The sequence below is a fragment of the Tetrao urogallus genome, assembly GCF_951394365.1.
Source record: "Tetrao urogallus genome assembly, chromosome: Z".
NCBI classification, from domain to species: domain Eukaryota; kingdom Metazoa; phylum Chordata; class Aves; order Galliformes; family Phasianidae; genus Tetrao; species Tetrao urogallus.
Window position 1 is genome coordinate 53044961 of NC_136816.1, and position 25895 is coordinate 53070855.

Sequence of the window (25895 nt, forward strand, 5' to 3'; positions counted from 1 at the left end):
TGGAAAATATGATTTGCCCTTCTAACCCTTCTACTTTTTTCCTCAGTCTTGGCAGATACTGCGAGACAAGAAAGACTTGAGCTTTGTATTACCTTTGAGAGCCACCATACAGAGAAGATAACAAACTTCTTTCATTTTCTCCATATTGGATCCTGCTGAAATAAAGAACAGTATCAAAACCCAGGTTACACCCTTGTTATTTTATTATGTGCTTTTCTTGTTATGCTTTTGTTAAGGATATCTTTGTAAGAAAGACTTCATATTTTATTATTGACATTTATTAATGCAGTTGTTCACTCAGAGATGTGTTTTCTGAGAACACTTGTATTGTTGATTTCACATGAAGAGAATGTTGTGACTAGAGCAGCAGACCACAGGAGTAAATCTGTTGTAAACAAAGTATGGGAATGTACTGACTTTCCATAATCTGTGTTGTCATCAATTCAGACAAATTTAACAATGAAATGACTGAAATCAGAGCTAAACGGTGTATGAGTCTGTATCCTTAAGGCGCTGCACACAAACTGTCCTTGATGAGCAGACAGCTTGTGCTTTCTGTCTGTTTAATGCAGTATGCACTTTTGCTCAGTTTGGCACTTCCCAGTTATATTTTTATTTTATATAGAACAAAAGCAACAATTTATGAAAATTAAGCTAGATTACAGTTGGTAATGTTCTGGATATTAAGAACTGTAATCTAAAATGGAATTTTCAGTCAACAGTTCTACAAGAAAGTTGAACTGAAAAAGGACAATTCAGTTTATGTGATTGATTCATGTTCACGTAGCAGACAAGATAATTTTTAGTGCTTCGTTTTACAAACTCAAAGTAGTAGCGTTATCTGCGTAAAATACCCCTGCCCTACAGCAGCTACACTAAGCTGGGATTTTGTTTTGATTTTGTGTAAATGTTTGTTAACTGGTAGGCTGCTGTAAATTGATTTCAAATAAGTAATCCTAAAAATTGTAGCTTTCCCAAACAACAAAGTAATGAAACTTTTTAGACCTGCTGTAGCACAGTTTGTGCCTGTCATGTGTTTGTTATTGAAGACCAATTCATTGTCAATACTTCTAATTGATGTCAAATGCATATTAATGCTTTTTTTTTTTTTTAATATTTTGTATGGTGTCCCGTGGAATAAAGTTTCTGGAAAATACAGCTTTCTTTGATGTTTTATGTTTGTTTGTATTGGACATTTGATATAGTTCCTATAATTAAGTAGAAAAGGAAATGAATGTAAAGGTCAAGGTACCTGTTACAAATAAAAATTTTCTACGGGTATTTTGTACTGTGTCTGTGTGCGGATACAATTTTCATCTGTTGCCACTTCTAACAAGATTGTGAAAGCCCTTACAATTCAAAATAACATGGATTATTTTTTCTTGCGCAAACCTTAGGTTCTAATTTGTTTAAAGTCTTACAATTTAGAAGTTGTAGGAACAGTAAATTGTTTGCCTGCTGGAAGTTTACTTTCTGCTCATACTTAATCATGATCTAATCTATCTGATATTTTGGCTTGCTTCTTGAAACAGCTTCCTTTTAACAGGCTTTTAGTTTTAATCTGACTTTGTCAGTCATCTAAAATGTTCTCCCTCTATGTGGATGTTCCCTGCATCATCCCTCATTTTATCTAGTGGTGTAAGCTTGGGTGAAGCATTTCATTTTGCCCTGTTTTATGTAAAACAGTACTAAATTTTTTTAGAAAAGAATGATGACTAGATTCAAAGATGTCTGTAGATTGCGGTGAGGGGGATGTTGCTCCTTTTTTAAAAAGCTCTGGGCGTCTCTTTTCCTACAAAATGTAAACTCCCAAAATAGTATAATTAAGAAAGGACATCATGTTCAAATTCAGCAAAAATGCATTTTAAGTAAGCTGGATGTGAGGCATCAAACTGTAAATGACCATCACGTAAGGCTTTACATTCAAAACATTTATAGGAAAGAAAGCGCCTTAGATTACTGCTGTATGTTTGAAACAAGTTTTTCCTGAAACTGCCATGCAACTTTATAAAAACTGACCCATCTTATTAATCATCTTTACACAAGCTTGAGATGACCTATGTTTTTACAAGTAATCCAGTGTGTTTTTCTTCAGTTCATTTACTTCTGATAAGCTATACTTATAATCAAAATTATAAAAAGTAGATGGTAGTTTTGCCAAATATCAGGACAAGCATGTTTGTCACAAAACTCCCCAGTACTTAAATTACAGTAGCAGGCACCATCAAAGCAGTATGACTTAGCTTACCTTGTAATGAAAGAAGCAAATTGAGTAAGTGGTTATCTGGCATAGCGCACAGAAAGTGGCACTACTTTCATATATTGAAAAATGATCTGAGATGGTCAGGAAACAAATTTCACTGTATGTCATGCTGTCACATTCTTTGTCAAGGCAAACAAGAGCAGCACTACTTTCTGTGGAAGTGCCAGGCAACTGGAACAACATCAAGTAAATGTGATACTTGGTGTGTGTTGGACTGTAACTTTTGATAGAAAACTTCAGATAACGTTCCACAGTATAAATAGTTTTGGAATTGTTTTGCCACAGTTTCATAACAAAACCCTTCATTAACCCCCCCTCCACCCCTTCCCCTGCCCCCCCTCTCCCCCCCCGTGAGGAATACTTACGCTGGGAGACTTTTAGTAGGAAGTCTGTTTTCCACTGCTGACCAAGGTTTCAAAATGCGTGCAAGATGCTAACATCTCCTTGAGCTAAAAGATGCTGTAGTTCAGCTCTTGTATTTTAGGGGTGGCTTTGGGTACTTGTTTGTGGCAGTGGGTTCACTTGTCACTTCCCGTCTGACATAATGTTAGAAATTGTTATGCCTTATCTAGGATTTGAAGAACTCTCTAGTCTTCTAGCAGAACTTCTAATAGACTCAGATTTGTATTGGAGAACTACATGTTATCAAGAGCTTCCAATTCAATAATCGTAACAGAACTGGAATAGGCTATACAGGGGCTGTGCCATGTGCCCCGGCACCCGGTTGGTGCTAGGACCTGGGGTGGGACCAGCAGCGACAGTGCTGCTACTTTGCTGCTGTCTATTTAAAGACTGCCCTCAATCAGGAGATGTGAGAGTTGCTGGGGATGACAGTTGCTTCAGGCAACCCTGGGGAGGACAGGGTCGGGGGTAAAAATCAACGACAAGAGCCTGAGCGAGAAAGAACATGGAGGGATACCGTGGTGCAGAGTGTGACCAGGCATCTGAGACCTCCTCCTTCATAGAGGATGAAGAAGAGGAGGAAGAAGAGGAGGAGGAAGAGGAGGAGGACGAAGAAGCCGTGGACCCAGAGGAAGCAGAGGAGCTGACTCACAGGTACTGCCTCCCCTTGCAGCGCTGCCTGGAGAGGCGAGTGTTTGGGCCTAAGCCTGCTGAGTCCCACTTTTCCCCCTTGTCGTCCTGCCATTCCTTCAGGGGCTTTTTGATTACCGCAGCTATGAGACGGAGGCTGTTCTGGGTGGAAATGGCTGTAATGAGATTTGTGCAGCAAGCGCCAGCCCCGAGTTCCCTAAAAGCTTTTCTATTTAAAGAGCTGCTGGCCTGCCAGCTCAAGTGGCATCTCCCTGTGCTCCTCCCCTTCTGGCTGACTGTTACATATCAGTCTGAGAAACACGGGAGGTTTGCCTGCTGAACAGAAAATGATCAAATATTATAACAGTGCCTTGGATGTTTTTCCTCTTTTCTATCCTTGCTCCCTTCCTACTCATCCCTCCCTCACCAGTCTGTGTTTCCCAAAAAAGGAAAAGCTTGTTCTATGACAATCAGGACTTGTGGGGCTGATTTTTGGTTGTGAAATGAGGAATATTGCGCCACTTCTATTTCTTCTTTTTTTTTTCTCTGTTAGTAACTGTTGCACAGAAGCTGTTGTCCTAACACTGCGCTTTTACTGCAAGGAGAATGAGGAGAGGGAGCTTGTCCCAGTGTGCGGTGTGTGGGGCTGGTCCCGCACTGAGGCAGGTGTCTGCAATTCAATCCAGCCCAGAGGGCTTCACTGGCCACAAAGAGACAGAGAGGCCTGAGGGTTAACCTCTGTATCAGGTTGCAAGATTTTTTTTTTTAGCAAAGTCTATCAGCTTGGGGTGGACACCCTAGGGAGAACCAAAAGCATCAGTGTTGGCAGTTTAAGATATTTTCAAAAAGCAATTTTGTAAGAAATTTAGGTCATACAGTTCCTCAAACCTAAGTGCTGTGGAGCCATCCTGCATTTACAAACTGCTCTGTGTGTGACACCTTCTTGTTTCACTGGTCTTTGAAGGAGAGAGTGAGATGGCCACAGAGTGGGGTGGGACAGCCTCTGTGCAGCCTGAACCATCCCAAATACTCTGTAGGGAACTAAATTCAAACAGGGAAACAGCCCTGGAGAGCAGGAAAACAAGCATCTGTGCTGTGAGAATGAAGAGCCGGTTTTTCAAAGTGAAGACACTGCCTGTGTGTAATGCTGCTTTTATCCCAATGGAGTTGTTCACTCTGGCAGAGAGCAGGGTTACTTAACTATAAACATGTGTACAGTGCAACCCAATATAAAAACAGCCAAAGCTGGAGCTACTTGCTACCGACAACAAAACTGCCATGGGCTGGATGGATTTTTAATACAACCTGCAGTTAAATAGCTAATAACAAAAGTCAAACTGTAATACTGAACTAGGAATGGCTAACTTTTCCATTAAGGGAAGGCTCATGTACGTATATATGTATGTAGTAACGTAGTTACTATGCTCATTCTGGGAGGTCATCAGCCTTTCCAGAAGTGCCTGTTCACAGCTCACCACAGCTGCGTCTTGCTTCTGGCTCACAGCCTCTGCAACAGAAACTCAGGCACTGCATCGCAATCTTTAATTAAATCAAAGAAGTCATCCCCTATAGATGTCAGTTATATTACAAATTGCAGAGATCATACCTACCCTTAACCATCTTACTAGTAAGAGAGATCAGCGTCAACCAGATGGGTTTTTTAACAGATGCATTTAATGCTAACCAATTATAATTTAAATCCATTTGATTAATTAGGCTAATGGGGATGGAAAATGTTGGTTTTGGCACAGACATGGTGATACAGAAACTGCTCTGGGCACTCAGAAACAGTGTGATAAAAGTTAAATATAGCTGATTCTTTAACTGTTTAAGATTTGTTGTTGCAAATATCAGTGTGCTTGTGTATGTTAAAGCCTTCTAATACTCTTACTGCTGGGGCAGAACTCCTTGGAAGCAGTGGCTAGGCAAGACTAGCAGAGTCAAGCCCCTGAGATATACTTAATCTGTGCAATAATTACTGGTTAACAAACATGTTTTAAAGCCCCAGTTGCAGAACAGATTTTTTGGTGTGTTTTGAAAACGTAGCGGAGAGGATATGTAACCAATATGCAAAGCTGGCTGAAAACAGTCTGTCCTGGATCCTCCTGTCATGGGTTTATTTTTAACAGCCCCTCTCTGCCATTTTTGTGTTCCTGCTCTACATGCAGTTGAATAGCACCTGATTGTGCAACACTGCAGTCAGCGGGAACTTTCCCATGGGCTCCTTCTATTTCCATCTTTCAAGCATGCATGTTCTCATTCCTATTTTATAAAAGAGTTATGCAACCCAATGATGGCCCAAGGTCAGGAAGTGCTTCTGTGAGGAAAGCAATAGAGTACTGGTGTTCCCCTGCTCCCTTCACAAGTTCCAGCTGGTCTGCACCACTTCCACACTTATCCTTTTGCAGCATTATGGAGTCTGGCACATTTATTGCTGCAGTTTTCTTCATGTATGCCTCTTCCAGCAGAGATGCCTGGCCTTTGCATCTTGCTATTCCCCACCAGCTGCTGGAACACAAGTGGATGCCTGTGTGATGGGGCTCTGATGGTACACTAGGGTAAAGGTTGCTGTTGTTTTCCTTCTGTAGCACAGATAAATGCCAGTCAGCTATCAGACCCCGATGGGTTACTGACAGCACTGCTGAGGACAAATAGAAAATAGTATTTCTCTGATGGAAAATGCTTTGCTTTGGGAAATGCATCACTTAATTTTTAGTGTGCTCAAAAAAATGCATAAAGCTGCAGTAGAGCTTATGACTTGCCTAAGAATTATGAAGCCCTTCTTAAGATTTTTAATGTAATATTTAAATAATTTTATTTCCTCACACTCTTTTTTGTTTGTTTGGGGTTTTTTTGGTTGTTTTTTTTTTTTCAACTAATGAAACCAAAACATGGCATCAGAACCTATTATGAAGCTGGTCTAAGGCATCATGTCCTTGTTAGAATAGATAACCCATTGATCCTCAGAGGGTTCATGCAATATCTTCTTGCCTTTGGGCGTTTTGCTCTCTGAGATTGATAACTCCTGACAGATATCTTTTGTTTCTAGTTCTGCGTAGAATTAATCATTTAAAAAGCAGAATTGCTTTGTAAGCATGTGTTTTATATCTTAAAGCAAACAAGAGCATGATGTTGTTAAGTTTTAATTTTAGTTTTAAGTTTAATTTTTGTGTTGATAACAGTTAGATTACAGTCCAGCTATGGAAAGGTAGTACCCAAGTGGTTTATATACCTTCTAGAATACCTGAGTCTCTAACAATTCCCTGATGTGTGTGTGGCTCCAGATCAGTTCTGCCTCTCATAACTTCCCCAGCCAATTTACTTTTGCAGTGGGAAAGTCTCAGTGTGTGTCAACATCCGGGATTTAGAAAAAAAGGGCTCTGCAGCCAATTTAAAAGCACTTCCAGGTAACTTCACTAGTGGTGACATAAGCAGGACAGTAAATGAGGAGAAAGTCATAGATTCTTGACTTCATTTATTTATTTGTTTTTAATAAGATAGTAATTCCACAGGAAGATCTGAAGTTAGCAGGACATTAACAAGTGAAAGGCTGGATTTAAAATTCTGCATTTCTCTAAAGCCTAATTCTCTTACTCTTAAGAAGGAAATGCATGAGCTCTAGCCCTAGAAAATGCACGGCAGTTGAAAGAGATGATGCTGAGCTTATGATTGCTGTAGGAAAAAAGGGGCAGCAAGGTACAGGCAGAAACTGCACAAATAAATGGAACAAAATCACAGAAAAATGACGTACTTCTTTCATCTGGAATGGCAATTTGGTCAATGCACTGTGTCTGATCCTGGTAGCAGTCTTCAGGAAATGAGATGTCTTATCCGTGCAGGTCACTGCCACATCTTGATGTCACAGTTGTTTCATTGAGGTTGTTTCCAGCTTGCAAGATGTCATGCAGCACAACAACAAATTTGAATCACACCAGAATTGACGAGGTCTGATGTGAAGAGGATGAAGAGAGGCTCTGGATGATTTTAGAGAGCAGGTGCTTCTAAATGTTCCTCTGTAAGGGCAGTGGTGTAGCACAGATGGGCAGACTTCAGTGTCTGAATCATCCTGCTCTGGCAGACCGGGAGGTGAAAACTCTTCCCAAAGTAATATACAAGGGGACGTGTGCCCAGCCTTCCATGCTGGACTAGAAATCTGAAATCCCACCAGATGCAGCCTTTCAAGAGGCGAAAGACTATGAGAAGGAAGAATTGGGAAGAAAAATCTGGGTTTTGGGCTTTTATGACAGGAATAACAAAACAGATTATCGGTGTCTTTGAAAACTGTAAAAGGTTTGAGCCAATGTCCAATAACAGATAAACATGACAAAGGGATGGGGTGTGAAATGTCCATCTGAAATAAAGCAGCAATGGCTTTTGTCCTTAGACGCCAGCACTTTCATATCTTTATTTATGCACCTGAAATATTTGGAGCATATTTTTTGCAATGGCAGACAATTCCTCCAACTAGAAAGCTTCTACTGTGCAGCATACAAGGTGTACACAAAACTAGAAGAGAATTTGTTACTGGATGACAGTGACTTCTGTTACTGTGAACTCAGATAAGACATTAATTCTTCCTTAGTTTTAATAATATTGATTTGCTGTTGTTGTTGTTCTCATCTTTGCTAAGCCCAAGTCAACTGATGCTAAACCATGAATGTGGCAAAGGAAAAGCTAGCAGCAAAATTGATACCCATTTTTTTTGCTTCATTTTTCCCTCTGATCTATAGATATTACCTTATGAAGCCAACCTTACTAGAGAATACCATACCTAGGCAGGTAAACAGCTGTACATGCTGCATTTATATTTGAGTTTTGATGTGTTTTTTCTTTGGTTTTGTTTGGGACCTAGGTGTTGGGTTTGGGTTTTTTTGGCTAAGCAATGATTATTTATCATACTGTCAGATCTGCAAGCATATTCCCACAGTTAGGTAAAGGTAATGCCAGCAGAGCTAAAAGCATTAGCAGACTAGAATCTTTTCTTTTTTTCCCCCTACTGAGGTACTGAGCAGTTTTGCTGAGAGACCTTTCCAAATTCTTGATGGTTTGCTGATGGAGAGAATATGACTAATACCGGATGCTCCTCACCAATATTCTCTTGGCCTTCGGCACACTTGTAATGCTGGATCACAGCTTCTGGTGTCACGTGGGTTCTGCCTTCTTCACCTTTGCTGAAGTGTTTTATCCAGATCACGTAGAAAGTGGCCTTATCCTCTGTTTATCAAAACCTAGCCATAGGTTTGCACCCTTCTCCACTTCTTCATCAGCTCTGCTGAAGCCTCTGCCAGCTAAGAACTCTATATTTCTTTCAATCAGCTACTAACAGAGTTCTCCTTAATTAACTAACATCTACACAAGGAATACTGGGGTTGATAACAATAATCCCTGTTCATGTGCTTCCTTGAAGTAACTATTGCAGCCCTAGTTAGTTTTTTTCTTAATAGCACTATGTTTTAGTGCTTTAGTGTTTTTCTTTCTTTCACAATTCTTTACATTCTTATTTCTAAGTTTGTTGGGTTTTGTTTTTTTTTCAAAGCTTCCAAGAACGCATTTCTACATTTTTTAATTTTTTCAAATTTTTTTTTTTTAATGAGACTAGATTCAATTGCAGGATGTTACATTGCATTGATTGCATATCATAAGGTTTCAAGTTATTATTATAAAACACTGTTATTTCATTCAGGGATAGCCTGGAAGGTTTACATTGTTGAATGTATTCTAAATTACATTATTAACTATGTATACTGCCTAGACAATGAAACAGGAGAAGACAGCAACAAACTATTCTCTACTACCATGCAGACTGTATAATAATTTTACAATTAGGAAAAGAAAGTGTAGGTGCTATAAAACACTGACAGTATCTTATGCATGTTTAGTGCAGTGTTTAAATTATAGTATGAGTTAATCAGGTACTGGTTCAAAATCCATTTGATCTCACACTCACAAACAAGGTCAGATGAAATGCAGTTTTTCCTGAATTGTCATGAGCATTCCAACACCTCCCCTTCACTGAACTAACCTTGCAACACAAAGCCTATATTTATATAAAATATATTTCTCAGATGAAATATGACTTTATGACTTTTCTTCTGCTTGTGTTCCAAAATCTATGCAAAAGAAGTATTTTTATAAGTTTGAAAAACATTGGTTTAATGCATTGGACTTCACTGCAATAATTTGATGTTATATTATTTTATGGTGCTTTTTTTTTTTTTTTTTTTTTTTCAGCCTGAAAGATCTTATCCAAAGTGAAGATGTGAAACCCAAGCTGCAGTACATCATGACTAATCCCTCCTTTTCGATGGTAACAGTTCAAAGTGAAGATAGTGGGATAACGTGGGAAACCAGCTCAAGCAGATGTTCTACTCCCTGGACTTCAGAAACCAGTACAACTTCTGATCTTTACAGTATGGAAAGTTCACCAGTAGGTTCTCCTCCAGGAAAAGTTATCTTTATTATGGATGAAGGTAAAATTGTTCGGAAAAGGAAGCGTAAACCTTCAAATAGAATGCCATTGCCCACACATGTGAGAGGAGGTCAGGGCAATAAGAAACGCGATTCTTCTGGAATGCAGAGACAAGAACCAAGAACTGTTCTAGGAGATGTGCAGGACTCAGTGTTAAATGTTGAACTGATGGAAGCACACGACACAGATGAAGAAATGTTGGAGGACGAAGAAGATTTGGAGAATATTGCAGAACAACCAGTAAAACGTGTTCCAATAAGATCAATATTTAGAGAAAGCAGGCTGAGGAAAGTAGGGCCGATCCTTGGAGGACCAGTAAAATCTAGAATCCAGCTGTTCAATTCAATTTTTGGAGGGACTGGGCCACTCCCTGAAACACTAGAAAAAAGTAGAATCCAAAGAAAGAGCTCTGTTCCAGGAGAATCTGAATGCTTCCTTGAAGCATCAGTAAAAGAAAGATCGCATAGGTTTATTTCAGAAGCAACGCATAAAAAATCTTTCCAGAGAACAAGTAGAAGTCTTGAAACATCATCAGAAAGAAGAAGGAATCAAAGGCAGCAATCCACAGCACGTTCAAATCAAAGCTATTCTTCAGTAACACCTCTTGAAAAACAGTTTACTAGTAAAGATGTTTCATTTCAAAATATTAAACCTGTAAAAACAAAAGATAAACCAAGCAAGTATTCAAAGTCTGGTGAAGAAACAACTTTTCAACACAAAGAAAGAAAAGACGGGTGGTCTCAACTGGAGAATCTGAATCAGGAATCAAGGCAGTCACAAAACTTCAGCCCTCCCAAAGTAGCAAGGAAGCAGCAAAGTTACTCATATTCACCTGCAGCTAGCAGGGCAATAACAGAACAGTTAACAACTACTGCACTAGAGTCTGATGATAAATCAGACGAACAAGTGTCACTTCCTTCAAATGAAACTGCAAATAAGAAACCAGATCAATCACTGCTGACAGCATCAGATCTTCTAGATGAACCAAAGGAGCTAGAGATTCAGCCCAGTTCAACACTACCGTCTGTTTCAGCAGATGCTGTTAACAAATTAGATAGACAAAGTACCCAACCTGCGGAATCCACACTGGAACATCTTGAAAAGGAAGTACAGAAGTCAGCAGCTGAATCTTACTTACCTAATGCTCCGTTAGCTAAACCCAGTTATGCCACTCCGTCTGAAACAAGACAGGAACATATTATGACTCAGTCATCAGAAACTGCACAATCAGAGTCTGAACATGTGCTTTTACCACATTCTCTAGATGTAATAGAGAAGCAAGAAACTGAGTATCACTCATCAGCAACTGCACAGGCAGAAACTGAACATTCTGGTCTATTGTGTTCTGTTAAAAAAAAAGAGAGTCAAAGGACCCCACTACCAGAAATGCAAAATATTTACTTAGAGAAACAAACAGAGTCAGAACAAGACTTATTCTTTGCTCAAGAAGCAGAGCAGCAAGTAATCAAACTAAATTCACATACACCTGAAAAGATGGATTCTAAGTATTTTGGCATTTCATATCCTGTTTGCACAGAAACACAAGAAACTCAGAAAAGACCTGTTGTATATAAAGCAAAAGGTTTAGATCACCCTGTCTTTTCTGTTGATAAAAACAATCAAGCAGAGAGTGCACAAATGGAGATGGAATATCCAGACTTTTCATACTCCAGTGGACAAAGTCGGGAATCAGAGAGACCACAAACAGGGACAGAGCATCCAGATTTCTCTTTTTCCAAGGAAGTAACAGAGGAATTGGAGAGTGCACAGCTAAAGACAGACAATCCACATTCCTCATATTCCAGAGAAGAATCAGATAAATCAAAGAGTTCACAGGGGGAGACAGAGCAGCCAGATTTTTCATTTTCCAGGGAAAAAGTGGAGGAATCAGAGAGTACACAGCTGGAGTCAGAACATCCAGAATTCCTTTTTTCCAAGAAAGACATAGATAAATCAGAGAGTCCACACCAGGAGACAGAGTATCCAGATTTCTCATATTCCAGGGAAGACATGATTGAATCAGAGAGTACACAGTTAGAGATGGAGCAGCCAGACTTTTCCTTTTCTAGGAAAGAAGTAGAGCATTCAGAGAGTGCACAGTCTAAGATAGAGCATCCAGATTTCTCCTATTCCAGGAAAGAAGTGGTGGAATCAGAGGATGCACACATGAAGATGGAGCAGCCAGACTTTTCACTTCCCAGGGAAGAAAAAAAGGAATTGGAAAGTACACCACTGGAGGCCACGCATCCAGAATTTGATTTTTCCAAGGAAGATATGCAGGAATTGGAGAGTACACAGATGGAGACAGAGCGTCCGGATTTCTCTTATTCTAGGGAAGAAGTAGTGGAAACAGAGAGTGCACAGCTGGAACAGGCAGACTTTTCTTTTCCAGAGGAAGAAAGAGAGGAATCAGAGAGTGCACAGCTAGAGACAGAACATCAGGACTTTTCATTTTCCAAGGAAGAAACAGAAGGGCAAAAAACTATTCCCTTTGAACTGGAACAGCCGAAGTCTTACTCCCCTGAAGAAGCAGAGCAAGAAAGAACAGCACAGCTTGAGTTGGAACCTTCAGACATACCCTATTTGATGGAAGAAGTTGAGAAAGAAGACGCTACGAAACTAGAATTAGTACATCCAGGTATATATGATTTAAGTGGAAGAGATAGGATGCAGCAAATGGGGAATAAGGAAACAAGACATTCAGATTTACCATATCCACAGGATGAAACAAAGCATCAAGATTTGGCAGAAGTACACATTGACAAACCTCTTTTGTCATATTTTGGTAACAGAGGGGAACAGCCACAACCTGTAGAGAAGGGTTTACAACCTGAAGATAAGCTTTACTTCCTTGGAAAGTCAGTGCAAGGAGAAACTGATCAACTGCATTCGGAGTGTCCAGTTTTGCCATATTCTGCTACAAAAGAGCAGCAACATAAAGAAGAGTCAGATAAATCATTTTCTACAGGAAAAACAGATCAGGAGATATTTCAACCAAAGGTGGAACATGCAGATTTTCCACATTTCCATGGAGAAGCAGCACAAGAAGCTGTACAAAAAGATGTAGGAAGTCCAGAGTGGTCATGTTTCCTTAGTGAAGCACAACAAAGTGAAATCATACAACCAGCTTCAGAAAATAGGGATCTCTCATTAGTGCAAGAACAAATGAAGTCAGGATCTTTGAACTTTTCACATTCAATTGACAGACCAACAAAAAGGGAAATGGTTCCGCTGGAGCAGGAACATTTAATTCCTACTTATTCCATTCCTGATAGTCAGCAAGAGGAAACCACACCATTGGATTTGCTGCAGTCAGATATATCATATTACACTGGAAAAATGGAACAAGAAAATAGAGTTCAAAGAGGGCTGGAAGAACTAGTAGAAATTCAACCAAAAGCTACACAAGAGGAACTGGATTATTCAGATTTGCCAGAAATCTGGGGGAAAGTAGAAACACAGGACATTGACCAAATTAATTTGGCACAGCAAGAAATAACTGAACCAGAGTTAGAGCATCCACCTGTGCCATATTCTTTCAGTGAACTAATGCAAGAAGAAAAGAAAATAGAACAAGCATATCCAGAACACACATTTTGCGCAAGTATAGACATGCAAGAGGAAGTGATGCAACAGAAAACAAAGCAACCATTTATTTCATGTTTCACTGGAAAAACAAAACAAGATGAAATAATGCATCCAGAGCAGGAGCAAGTATCTGTACCCTTTTCTAGTGGTAAAGAAGCACCACTGGAAATGGAATTGGGTTCAGAATACCCAGATTTGTCATATTCCTCTCACGGAACTGAACAAGAAAAGTTTAGACATCCAATCTTGCCATTCGGTTTGAAGGAACAAGAAACACCATCAGTGATAGAACATCCAGATCTTTCATGCAAGACTGGTGAAGTGAAACCAGGTGATACCATACAGGGGTCAGAGTATCCAGAGTATCCAGAGAAGTCTTACTCCATGGAAGAAATGCAACAAGAATCAGAATATTTAGATTCACCAGAAACCTTGGGCAGAGCACAAGATCGAACTGTGGAGGTGGAATCTGATTACCCAAATGTATCACGTCCTCATGGCCAAAAAAGCCAGCAAGAAACATTGGTTTCAAAATATCCGGATACATTGTTTTCCTTCAGTAATTTTAAAGAACAAGCAACTCAAGAGTTTGACTCAAAGCATGAAGATTTTCCTAGGGTGACCAGGAAAGGAGATTTACCAGAATCTGAACAAACAGACTCAAGATATCCAGATTTGACATATTCCTCTGGAAAAGCAGAGGAGCCAGAAATCACACAATCAGAAGCAAGGCACTCTGACTTGTCACATTCCACCAGTGAAACAAACAAACAAGAAGCAGCACTGTTGGATCAGAAACACAGAAAAATTTCTGTTGACAGAGAAAAGCAGCAGCATACACCAGAAGAGCAGGTAGAGCAAGAAAATTCTTCTGGCAAAACAGAGCAGTTAAAATATGCTGAAGACTGCTTTGAGAAACAAGCTTTATCATTTTCCACTGTTAGGCCAGATGAGAAAATGGCTTTGACAGAGACAGAACATGCTGATGTGATATATCCTCTGGAAAAAGCAAAAGTGCAACAAAGAGCACAACTAGAATCAGAGCAAATGGATTTAACTTACCCCTTTGAAAAAGCAGAACAGAAAATCACTCAGCCAGAAGTGAAAAGTTCTAATTTGGCCCATTCTGTGGGTACAGCAGAACTAGAAGAAATAGCAGAACGAGAGCAGAGATATCCTGACCTGCCTTATCCTGTTTTCCAAGTAGGAAAACTGCAAAGTGAAGAGCTGAAGCCTGAACATCCCGGTCTAGTCTGTTCCTTCAACAAACTACAGGAAAGAACACAACTTAATGTGTTGGATGCCCATGGCAAAACAGAGATAGGCCCACTTGCTAAGCTGGAGCTGGGCAATGAATATTTGGCATCTCCTGCTGACAAAGTGGGACAGCAAGGGATGATGCATACCTTGGAATGCCCTGATGAGAACCAGTCTGCCAGCAGAGCAGAGCATCCACAACCAACAGATGAGAAACCAGGAGTTCCAGATATATTGTCTCATAGTGGAAAAGAAGAGCAAAGAGGAATGGCAAAACCAGCACTGAAGCATTCAGATTTATCATATTCCATTCATGGAACACAGCCACAAAAAAATACACAGCTGGAGTTAGGAAAACCAGATCTAGCAACTTGGCCTGGCAAAACAGAGCAAGCACAATATGCTCAAAAGGAGCAGTCAGGCTTCTTACATTCTTTCAACAAAGAAGAAGCACAACCAGAAATGGGATGTTCACAGTTATCTTATTCTGTTAGTGAAATAGAACAAGAAATTGCACATGAGGAATCAATCCATTCCGCTTTATCTGCTGGCAGATTAGAAGAGCATGAATTCATACAACCAGAGGCAGAAATAATGGATTTATCATGCTCAGTTGGTGAAACACAGCAGACTCAAATAGATGAACTGGATTTGGAGTATCTGGATTTATCACATTCCACTCGTGCACTACAGAAACAAAAAGAGATCCAACCAGGGCTGGAAGAGCCAAGTGATTTTTCATCATCTCTCAGAAAAGAGCAAAGGGAAAATGCAAGAATGCAGGCAGAACCCTATGAGTTTCAGTGCTCTGTTTGGAAAGCAGATAGACTGCAAGATTCGCAGGTGGAATCAGAGTGCACAGATTTGTCATTCTTTGTTAGCCCAGCAGAAGCTCATGAAACAACAAAATCGGAGTTGAAAGAACTTGATTTATTGCATTCTTTCGTCAAAACAAAGCAATCATGGGATTCACCAGAGCCTGATCATCTAAACGTCTCAAATGCCGTGGCCAAGGTACCACACCTTGACTCGTTCTCTTCCACCAGTGAAGAAAAACAGAGTGCACATATGGATTTTAAACAGGAGAGAGAAAGCTATGCATTACACACAGAGGAAATGGCAAAATTGAAATTAGAACAGCCAACACTGTCAAGTGCTCATGGCACAGTGGAGCAACCAGAAAGCACTTCAATGGAAGGAGAGTTCCTGGAAACCTTGTATTTCTCAGGTGAAAAAAGAGAAAACGAGAAAGAGAAACAAGACATGCCAAGTCAAGAGTTAGAACAGTCAGGTTTATTAGATTCTACTGATAAAACACAGCAGCAAGAAACCACACAACCTGAGTCGGGACAACTAGATTTATCATCTTACTCAGGAAAGAAAGAGCAACTACAAACTGTTCACGTGGAAGGAGTACATCAGGAGCTGCTACGTTTCCCGGGCGAAACACACTGGCAAGGAACAGCACAACCAGAGGTTGAACATTCAGATTTGTCATATGCCATTGGCGAAGTAGAGCATCCACAGGTTGCACACTGGAAATCAGAGCAGCCTGTAGCACCTCCTCACACTGGAACAACAGATCAACAAAGAATGGCACATTCAGTGCAGGACATAGGAAAACAAGATTTTATATATGACTCCGGTAAAACAGATGAAATACAAACTGTGCAAGGTGAACTGGAACATACAGCTTCATTGTATTCTTCCGACAGAAAAGAACAAGAAATGGTGATGTCAGAGTTGCAACATCCACAGCTATCGTATTCTGTAAGAGCAGTGGAAGAGAAAACTGCACATCAGAAATCAGACAACAAAGATTCATCGTATTCTACTTGCCATCAGGAGCACCACAAAATTGTACAACCAGAGATGGAAGAAATGGATTTATCCTATCCAACTGATAAACCAGAGCACTCACAATCTGCCCAGATAGTACTGCAAAAGCCAGCATTTTTGAAGTCTTTTGGAAAGCTGGAGGAAAAGGGGTTGCCTCAGCTTTCCTTTTTGCATTCACTTGGTGAAGAAAACCAGAAGCCATCTTCACAGTTAGACTTAACACAACCATATTTATCACATTTACTTGATAAAGCAGAAAAACAGGAAACTGCACAAGAAGTGTTTATGTCTTCTGATTTCTCATATTCAATGGGAAAAGCAGACCAACTGCAAACAGAACAAGTAAAATATCCATATTTTTCATATTCTCTTGACAAAGCAGAAACTCGTGGAGTGAAACCACTGGGTTTGTTGTCCACTTATAGCAAAGCAGAGCAGACACAGACTGCCCATCTGGAACATTCAGAGACATCACACTTTGCAGGTGAAACAGAGCAGAGGAATGGGACCCATCCTGAACTGCAGTGTTTTAATCTGCCGCCCTCTGCTGTTGAAGCAGAGCAGCAAGAAACACTTTCTGTATCTGACACCTCTGCCAGGACGGAGGAACAGCAAACTGCAGAACTGAAGTCTGAACAATCAGGTATACTAAATTCTACTGAAAAAATGGAAAAGCACAAAATAGCTGTATTGAGAGCAGGACATTCAGAGACGAGGAACACTGGGATTATTCTACCTCAAACTACTCCATTGGAAATTGAACAAGATTTATCTTGTTCCAATAAGGAAGCAACAAGCCAAACAGCTCAGCCCTGTTCATCTCTTCCTGAAAAATCAGTGTCTGTACCATTGGGTGTCTCCTATTCTGAAACAAAAATGGAAAGAAATCCAAAGTCTTCACCTGTACCTGGAGGCCTGCCCTCTGAGCATTTAGATTTGTCTTACAGCCAGTGTAAAACAGAGCCGTCAGAAACAGCACAGCCTGTGTCAGGCTTCTTTACAAGAAAAGAAGCAGAGAATACAAGATTTCATCTAAATTTGCCTGTAGCTGCACAGTCGGAGGCTGAACATGTAATTTTACCTGAAACAGAGAGAGAACAGACTCCACAATACTTCCACACAACTTCACAATTAGAATCTGAACATTTAAATACGTCATATTATATAGATAAAACAGAAACTCTAGAAAGTCAGGAGTATTTAAGTGCACCTTCAAAACTAGGGACTGAATCTTCAGCTCCATTTTATTCAGTTGATGAAACACATCAGCAAGAAATTCCACCTCATTCAAAACCTGCCTCTGAGAATTTAGTTGCCAAGTACTCCCTTGCTGAACAACAAAAGCAAAGCATGCAGCTAGTTATTCCCCAATCTGCACAATCAGAGTGTAAATATGTAATTCCATCACATGATGAAGCAAAATTGCAAAAAAATCAGTTATATTCACCTAAACCAGCAAGCCTGAAGACAGAAGAGTTTGAGAATAAGACTGCATTGCACACAAAAGAACAAGATGAACAAGATCTCACAGAATGTTTGTCATTAGAGCAGCTAAGTTCCCCCAAATTATCTGCCAAGTGGGATAAACAAGAAGTACAGCCAGATACACAAAAGGTGCCACAGCTGGTGAGCACAGAGTTAAAGGCAACTGCTGTAGCAGACCAGCAATCAGTGTCATCAGATACATTTGTACCTTTTCATGCTCCGTCTGAAAAAACAGTATCTGTGGCCTTCACTGATGATGAAGAAAAACAAAATGTTCCATCATCTCTAGCTAACATAGTAGGCATACCTGAAAACCAAACAAATAGAGTTTCACGTAGTTTCACTAAAGAAGAAGATAGACATGAAATGCAGCCACATTTCACAGGGCAGAAGCATTCATCCTTACAGCAACTGAGATCTGTTTCCTCAGATCTTGTTTATGACACTGTGGCACACAAAACTCAGCATTATTCTTGTGAACAGGGTACATTTTATTCAATGGAGTTGAAGTCTACTTTCCCCAGTTCTAATGAAAAGCAGAATCCAGATATTCCATCTCCTGGGCTACCCAGCTGGGTGGAAGAAGTGAAAGCTCATTCAATTAATCCTATAAAAGCTAAAGGAGTAGACAAGCTTTCTCGAAACAGAGCTTCAGATTTTGGATCAAAGCAATTCCCAGCTGGAAATTTCACAGAAGTTACAGTTCATGGCACTACAGACAATAACGGTAATGCATTTAGAGTTTCTGATTCTGAAACTGAAATTTCCTATGGACTGTCCTCAGAAACTGGTCACAGAACAGGAAGACATGATTTACCATCTCCAGGAGCAGATAATCCAGGTCCAGACAAAGGTTCAGAGGGTGAAACTAGATTTGGAAACCCTACAAAAATGAAAGCAGCACAACATCTGAAGGCAGACAAAATGTCTAATGTGCCTGAGCATTACCTGAGACAAGAAGAAGAAGAAATGAAACACATGAGCACTGCAGAAGACAGTCAGCATGCTCCAGAACCTATTGAACAAAAAGATCTATTTAATATAATTTCAGAAGGTTATGAAATACTCAATATTCATGCTCCTACACATATTTCTTCCATTGATCAAGAAGAAAGTAAACATATGCCAGATAAACTAGAATACTTGGAAACAAATCCTTCATTTAAGAAAAAAATAGCTCATGAGAGACAAGAAGCTTCAGTTTCTGGAACAACAGAAATTTCTGGTATCTCATTGTTGGGAGTGTCTGAAAGCCACAAAGTAAAAGAATTGGTCAAAACTGATGATGATGGGGAAACTGGAGAAATACAAGAAGAAAATCCAGTATTGTCGGAAAACAGAAATCATGCAGTCTTGGATCCTGACAATGGTATATCTGAAATTGATTATTTTGAAAAATATACCTTGATTGATGACAAATCCCCAATTAAGCCATATTTTGAAAGACCAAGCTCATTACGCCCTGTGAAAGAAGACCTTAATGAACCTGCGGAACAAGCCACATCTTCCAAAAAAACTGCTGAGGAAGAAAATTTGGAAGAGGAATTTGCCTTACTTGAGGATTTGGATGAAGTATTTTATGGAACTGTGAAAGGAGAAAGCAAAATGCAGTCTTATGTGGGTACTCCAGAACCTTTTCCTCTGCAGAAATTAATTGATATTAGCAGTAAAAAAGCTACAAGTGTAGAAGATGAACAGAAGTCACCAGGGACCCCACTATTTGATTCAGAAGAAGGAGTGCTAGAACGATCTCTGTTATTTCCTACCACTGTTGCTGCTGTTAATCCAGAGCTTCTAGAAGAGCCACCTGCTCTATCATTTTTATACAAGGATCTGTATGCAGAAGCAGTAGGAGAAAAGACAAAGGGTGAGACTCCTTCTGATGAAGAAAGTGGTAACTCTAATGCATCTTTTCCAAGCAGAAATTCAGACACAGATGATGGAACAGGAATTTATTTTGAAAAATACATTCTTAAAGATGAAATTCCAGGTAAAGTCTTAGAGCTTCAGGAGGATCAGGTGCAAGAAGATGAATCTTTTAGTGGAGGAATTTCAGTTCCGAGTTCAGAGGAGAAATACAAGCAGAGGTCTGATGATGTTTTAAGAAGTGTTAGAACTGAGATTCTGCCAGAGAGAGATGTTGTGGAGAAAGTCCACAGTGACATTAAAGCAACAATTTGCAAACCAATGCATGCCATTCCTTTTGGAGGAAGAGTGATTGTTTCAGGTGCAAGAAGTGATGTCACTGAACAAAGAGAAGAAAATGTTCCTGTGGAAACAACTGAGGAGTTACCAGAGCAAACAAGTCAACAAGAGTATAGTCAAATAGTCGATTCTCCAGGAGCTGCACATCAAGAATTTATCAATAAGCAGGAAGAACACCATGAAATAACAGCAGTTCCTCAAGTGGAAAGATATGTTCCATATACTAGAACTCCTGTTGAAGATAGTGAAGATGATCAGTATACCCAGGAAATTCTTTCTCATGTTCCTACAATTCAGCAAAGGGAAAAGCCAGACTTTCAAAGGGAAGAGCAGCACCCTCGTGTTTATGAAGATTTTGCTGCGTCAATGGACTATGATGTGATTACACAAGAAGAACTTTTGCAAGATGAAATATCATCTGAACTCACACATGAGGAGCTATTATTTGAAGACAGGGACTCTTTTGAGCATATTGGGGATAGTTATGAATTTTTTAATGAGCAAGAGCAAAAAACACCTGTTGAACTTGAAGATTCAGGATTTGTGGTGATGTATCCTGAAAAATCAGCAGCAAACATTCCTGAAATTGAGAGTCCACAAAGAGAATTGAAGAAAGCACAGATAGATACATACTGTTATAACTGCAAATGTCCAATATCTGCTATTGACAAGCTTTTCGGGGAACACAAGGACCATGAAGTCACCACCCTAGATGATGCTGCAACCAAGATGAAGGTAAGAATTTATTTGGATGGGGAAGGAAATGCTGAGTCTAATTTCTCTATGCTTCCCATGTAGTCAGTGGAAAGTCTTCAGAAAGCAGTTAAAAGGCTATCATAATATCTATAAAATAAAGCTATTCCTAAACACATGAGAGAAATCTTGAAGGGGAAATATCATTAAGGTGTCCTGTAGAGTCCTAAGCTTGCTAAGCTGATATTCTTTTTTATTCAGAAGTTTGAATGGCTATGCTTATATGTAGCTGTTACCAGACCTTTCATCTTCTAGTCATCTTATCTGTGCATGTTTGTCTGTTTTGTATGTGTGGAGTAAGAATTGGGAAGGTGTTTCACTGAAGAGAATTTTTGTAAGAGCAGCTTATTTCATTCAACGAGTTACAGAAACCTCAATATGCAGGGGCCATTATCATCACAAAACATACCCCAGTCCAGTTATGCGTATTGGTTGCTTGGAGATATTAGACGAATTACAGAATTTACAATACATATTTTTTTGAAATCTCGTCCACATTTCCTGTTCTTTCTGTTCATGTTTGCCTACCCTAATAGTATTTTAGCTGTGCTGCAGGTAAGAGTTTTACAACTCTTGGTTCTTTCTACTAGTTTCAAGCTGTATTACTCTAAAAAACTGATAGAAACGTATCCCATTTTAGTAGGGCACAACTTTGATCTCAAAAATGGTGAAAATGCTTTCATTTCTGTGGAAGCTCATTCTTCACTTAATTACAGTTCTATTTGTGAAAACCGTAAGCGTGTGATGTTTCACTTTTCCCATATCAGATTTTTTTAATGTACAATTACAAAGATATTCTTGTTTACCAGCTGTTTAATCTCACTTCTGAAAGGGGAGGTCTCTTTTCTGGCTCATGATCAGTTGTCCGTAATACAGATTTAGTACAGTTTCATTAACATTCCAAAACTGTTCACATTTCTGTTATTATGTTATTGTTATGATGGATCATATATAAGAAAGTGAAATTTAAAGTAGAGGAGGAATGTGCCAGTTCAAATATCAATATTTGCAAACTATCTTCATGGTGTGCAGTTGTATGGCAGCAGAGTTAGTTTCTATATATGGCCATCCATGCTTGACATAGAAGTGATAATTAGTTACCAGTAAGTCACTAGCAAAGTCATAGACCTCAACCATCTCTCATACGTACTTGCATTGCAGCAAGTCAAATTAAGCCACAAATAAATGTCCCATGATATCACTCCCTGGCTGTGGAACGCAGACATGAAGCCAGGATTAATTCTGGCCTCAGCACAGGCTTGGCTTCACATGATTCTAGCACTCAAGGCTCAAGTTACTTTGAGATGATATTTGTATGTTTCTTGTTGCCTCCGTATAATCGCTGAGAAAATATTAAGATAGCAAAATGCTTGTTGCCTGAACTTTATTGTAGGGATATAGCATCACAATTTAAAAAAATGAGCTGTGGATGGCACCTGTTAGATTTTGCAGGTTATCTTGACAAACAGAACTTTTCCTCTGAATACTGGTGATTGGCTTTTAATATTTATAAAGTCAGCTTTCAGCTTTACAATTCAATGTGACACTTATAATTAATGGAAAGTCATATGCTAGTTTTTGAACAGACGTGACTGTAGAAGTTTGCCGTAATAGGAAGCTGTTACCAAAGGAGTTGACCTGTTGACCTTCCTTTCAGATTTATGCCAGTTATCTACAACTAAATATTCTTACAAATTATAAATTTTACTTGAGCAGACAGCTAGTTTCTTTTAGGAATGGTCAAGAAGCATCAAGAAAAAGTTCTGAGTTGTTTCTGGTGCCTGTTGTCCCTTAGACTGCTTTTGTTTGCACATATAATTCAAACAGCAATTTTGATGGATTCTGGTTTACAAGGAAATATCCTTAAAACTCTAATTAAAAAACAAAATCATAGTGCTTCATAATCTGTTAGCCTCCTAATTTCCTGTCATAATCTCCTTCTTCTGGGCTTTTTTCCTCTTGAGGATACTCATGAGGCTCTACGTATCCTCTAACAAAGCTACAATGGAATTCATAGTGTTTGACAACTTGTAGAGAGACTCAGCACCTTGTTGAACTGAGATAACTTTTTTTGGATTGGAAACAGTTTTGTAGATGTTCCAGTTGCTATTTCTGTGCTTGCCTTTGCATCCAGGGAGATGCCTGAACTTAATTTAGCAATTGCTCTAATTGCAGCTTATGGAAAAGAAAAATATCCATTTCAACATAATATGTTGTGTGTGAAAACTTTATAAAACAACACAGTTAACAATACTTTTTGAATTTCAGGATCAATTAGGTGAATTGCTAATTGCACTGGAAAAAAAATCAATGAAGATTGAAGAGTTTGTGAGTGATATTGAATCCCTATTTAACTCTGTGGAGGTAAGTCCAGTGTTTTTTCACATTGATTTTCTTTCCCTCTACAGTACTGCTTCTAAATTACATTTGACTTTTTCATAGTGTCATTTTTTATTCTACAATAGGCTATTTCTCTAGTCCTCAAAATGACTTTTGCTGGAAGGAGTTGCGTTAAGGGGACAAAAAGATTTCTTTTTTGCACATCATTGCAAAGCGTAATATGTGACTAGCAAGCACAGGAGGAAAAAGCTCCCTTGATTTTGATTATGCTTATAAAAAGTTCACTCTCTGTCTGTGTTTAGAGACCTGCGTTAAACATCTAAATACACTGCCCAATGGCTATACATTCTTAAGTCTTGAGGACTGTATTAACTTCAGTTGAAAGAATGAATTTTTAGCTATTTTGCAATCAGACTTCCTCTCTATGCTTGAATATAGAAGTTTAATTTTAACATTCACATTTTAAAATATATATCTGCCATTATTTTAAATGTATTTCTCCAGAATTATTTGTCCCAGATGAGCTTGCTTACAGAAATAAAGTTCTCTTACTGTCAGGATGCCAGGAATCTGGTGGATGAATCATGTATGGGCATTGAGAAATTCTGTGTATTCATTAACTATTGTAATTTCTGTCTGCAGATCGATTTATATCTGTTTTTATTTTCTAGGAAAACTGTAAGAAAAATGCAGAGTTATTGGAAAAGCAGAATGAAGAGATGCTTAAGAAAATGGTAACACAATATGATGAAAAATCAGAAAACTTTGAAGAAGTGAAGAAGATGAAAATGGAGTACCTTTATGAACAGATGGTTAACTTCCAGCAAACTGTTGATTCAGCAAAGGAAACTTTGGAGACTACAGTAAAGGAAATGGAAGAACTCAATGGATTTGTTTTCCTAAATGTAAGTACAAATGGCATTCATGTAGTTTTTATTAGACTAGTTAGGAAAGAACTTATAATTTACGCAGTGCCTGAGCTGAGAAAAAGATATTTATGTTTCATTCTTTAAAGATCTCTAAATCCTGCAAGCTCAGTTATTCCATCCTTGAAATGCCAGATCAGCTGCTTTTGTCATGTTAATAGAGAATTGCAAAGATGATGCATAGTAGGAAAATATGCCTTACAGCATTAAAATAGTTCTATTTTGTTTTGTGAAGAGAAAACTGAGACATCTCAATAATTTATCTAGAGTTTACCAGTGAGGAACAATAAATGTCACAGTAAGAGTTACTTCACTGTTGGAAAGAAAGGTGGAAAAAGAAAGCATAACTGAAAATTAACCAAAGTGAAAGCAAAATGGTTCTTTTGGTGGTTTTTGTTTGTTTATCTATATGGGGAGACACAGAAAGTAGGTATGCATTCAAATTATAGACACTGAGATAAATGTTTACTATTGAAAGATTCCTGGTCAGATGAGGTTTAGAAATGCAAATGTGACATTCATGTCTGTGGTGGTCCTTCCAAGATTTGAAAAACATTCTGCGTGAATCTGTGTGACTTGAGTTACCTGATGACGCAGTCATCAGTCAGCCACCAACTGGTTTCAGAGACTCTTGCAAATTAATCATTAATGACCTGTGTCTTCCAAGATTGTTCTTGTGTTGCAAGAATTGTTCACAGGTCAGCTACGTTACTTCCTCCTCTTGAGAACTGTATCAGAAGGTGATAGGATTTCTGTGACAAGAATCTGCTCCCATTGTAGAATTAGCCTGTAATTTGGTAGTTGCAGAAGCTATCACAGGATGCAAGAAAATGAAAAATTAAAATTACTTTTTGAAGACTAATCATTCATACAAAATAAAACAGCTTTTGGAATAGAAGCTCCTTAGACCAAATACCAACAGTTATAGAAATGGTGGAGCAATATTTGTCTTTCCTCTTGTTGAGCTGCTCAATGGCTTAGGAACCTAGAGAGTCCTTTGAGAGGTGGGCTATCTTGGGATGGATGAGAAATGTTTTTTATCTTCTTGATAAAATTTGTGAAGTACTGGATTAGGATAACTCTTTCCCATGATATTCAGGGTTTTAACTAGATCATAAAAGATTCCCTATCCCTTTCTTTTACTGATATAGGACAGGAACTTTTCTTTCTGAGACAGGAAATGTTAGGTGCCAATTCATGGAGTATGGGAAAAACTCTTACTCCACAGGTGCAAATCACAACCTGCTTCTGGTGAACAGCAGTTATGAAGGAAATTTCAGACAGAATTGGTATTTACGTGTTATTAATGCAAAAGTGATTATCTTCTGCAAAAACTTTGATTTAGAAAAGTATTTGATTGTGCCCTGGTCTTTATACCCAAATATTGAATACTAGCTCCTTAGGAGTTTTAAACCAGATAGACTTGAATAGCCTGCTGAGTGAGGGCTTTGAAGGAGAAACATTCTTAAGGAACCAAATTCTCTGTGGGTGTGAATGAGCAGCATCCCAACCAACATTTAGTCAATAAAACCCTGTGTTTTTATCTCTGTGGATAGTAGAGAACTGTGGGGTGGATGGGGGACTCTTCAATATTCTCAGGGTTTTGAAACTGTTAATATATTTCTTTTTTTTTTTCCTTAGTCATCTAAAGAATTGAACAAAAGGTATCTGAAGTATGGGTTAAGTGCTCTGGAGTGAATACCAGGCTTAGATGGATGCTGCTGGATGCTTAATTTAC

General features: G+C 38.9%; 2 protein-coding genes across 2 annotated transcripts in view; both read left to right on the plus strand.

Moving 5' to 3' along the window:
- TENT2 (terminal nucleotidyltransferase 2) overlaps window positions 1–121 on the plus strand; it is a gene marked incomplete at both ends in the record, with an annotated part of 37702 nt that extends 37581 nt beyond the window's left edge. The window contains one exon of the mRNA XM_079548476.1: window positions 47–121. Coding sequence (XP_079404602.1) covers window positions 47–121 — 75 coding nt within the window. The remainder of the gene's footprint in view (window positions 1–46) is intronic.
- A 3049-nt stretch (window positions 122–3170) lies between these two features.
- CMYA5 (cardiomyopathy associated 5) overlaps window positions 3171–25895 on the plus strand; it is a gene marked incomplete at its 5' end in the record, with an annotated part of 48835 nt that continues 26110 nt past the window's right edge. The window contains 5 exons of the mRNA XM_079548532.1: window positions 3171–3319; window positions 9527–20873; window positions 23160–23255; window positions 23903–24136; window positions 25799–25821. Coding sequence (XP_079404658.1) covers window positions 3171–3319; window positions 9527–20873; window positions 23160–23255; window positions 23903–24136; window positions 25799–25821 — 11849 coding nt within the window. The remainder of the gene's footprint in view (window positions 3320–9526; window positions 20874–23159; window positions 23256–23902; window positions 24137–25798; window positions 25822–25895) is intronic.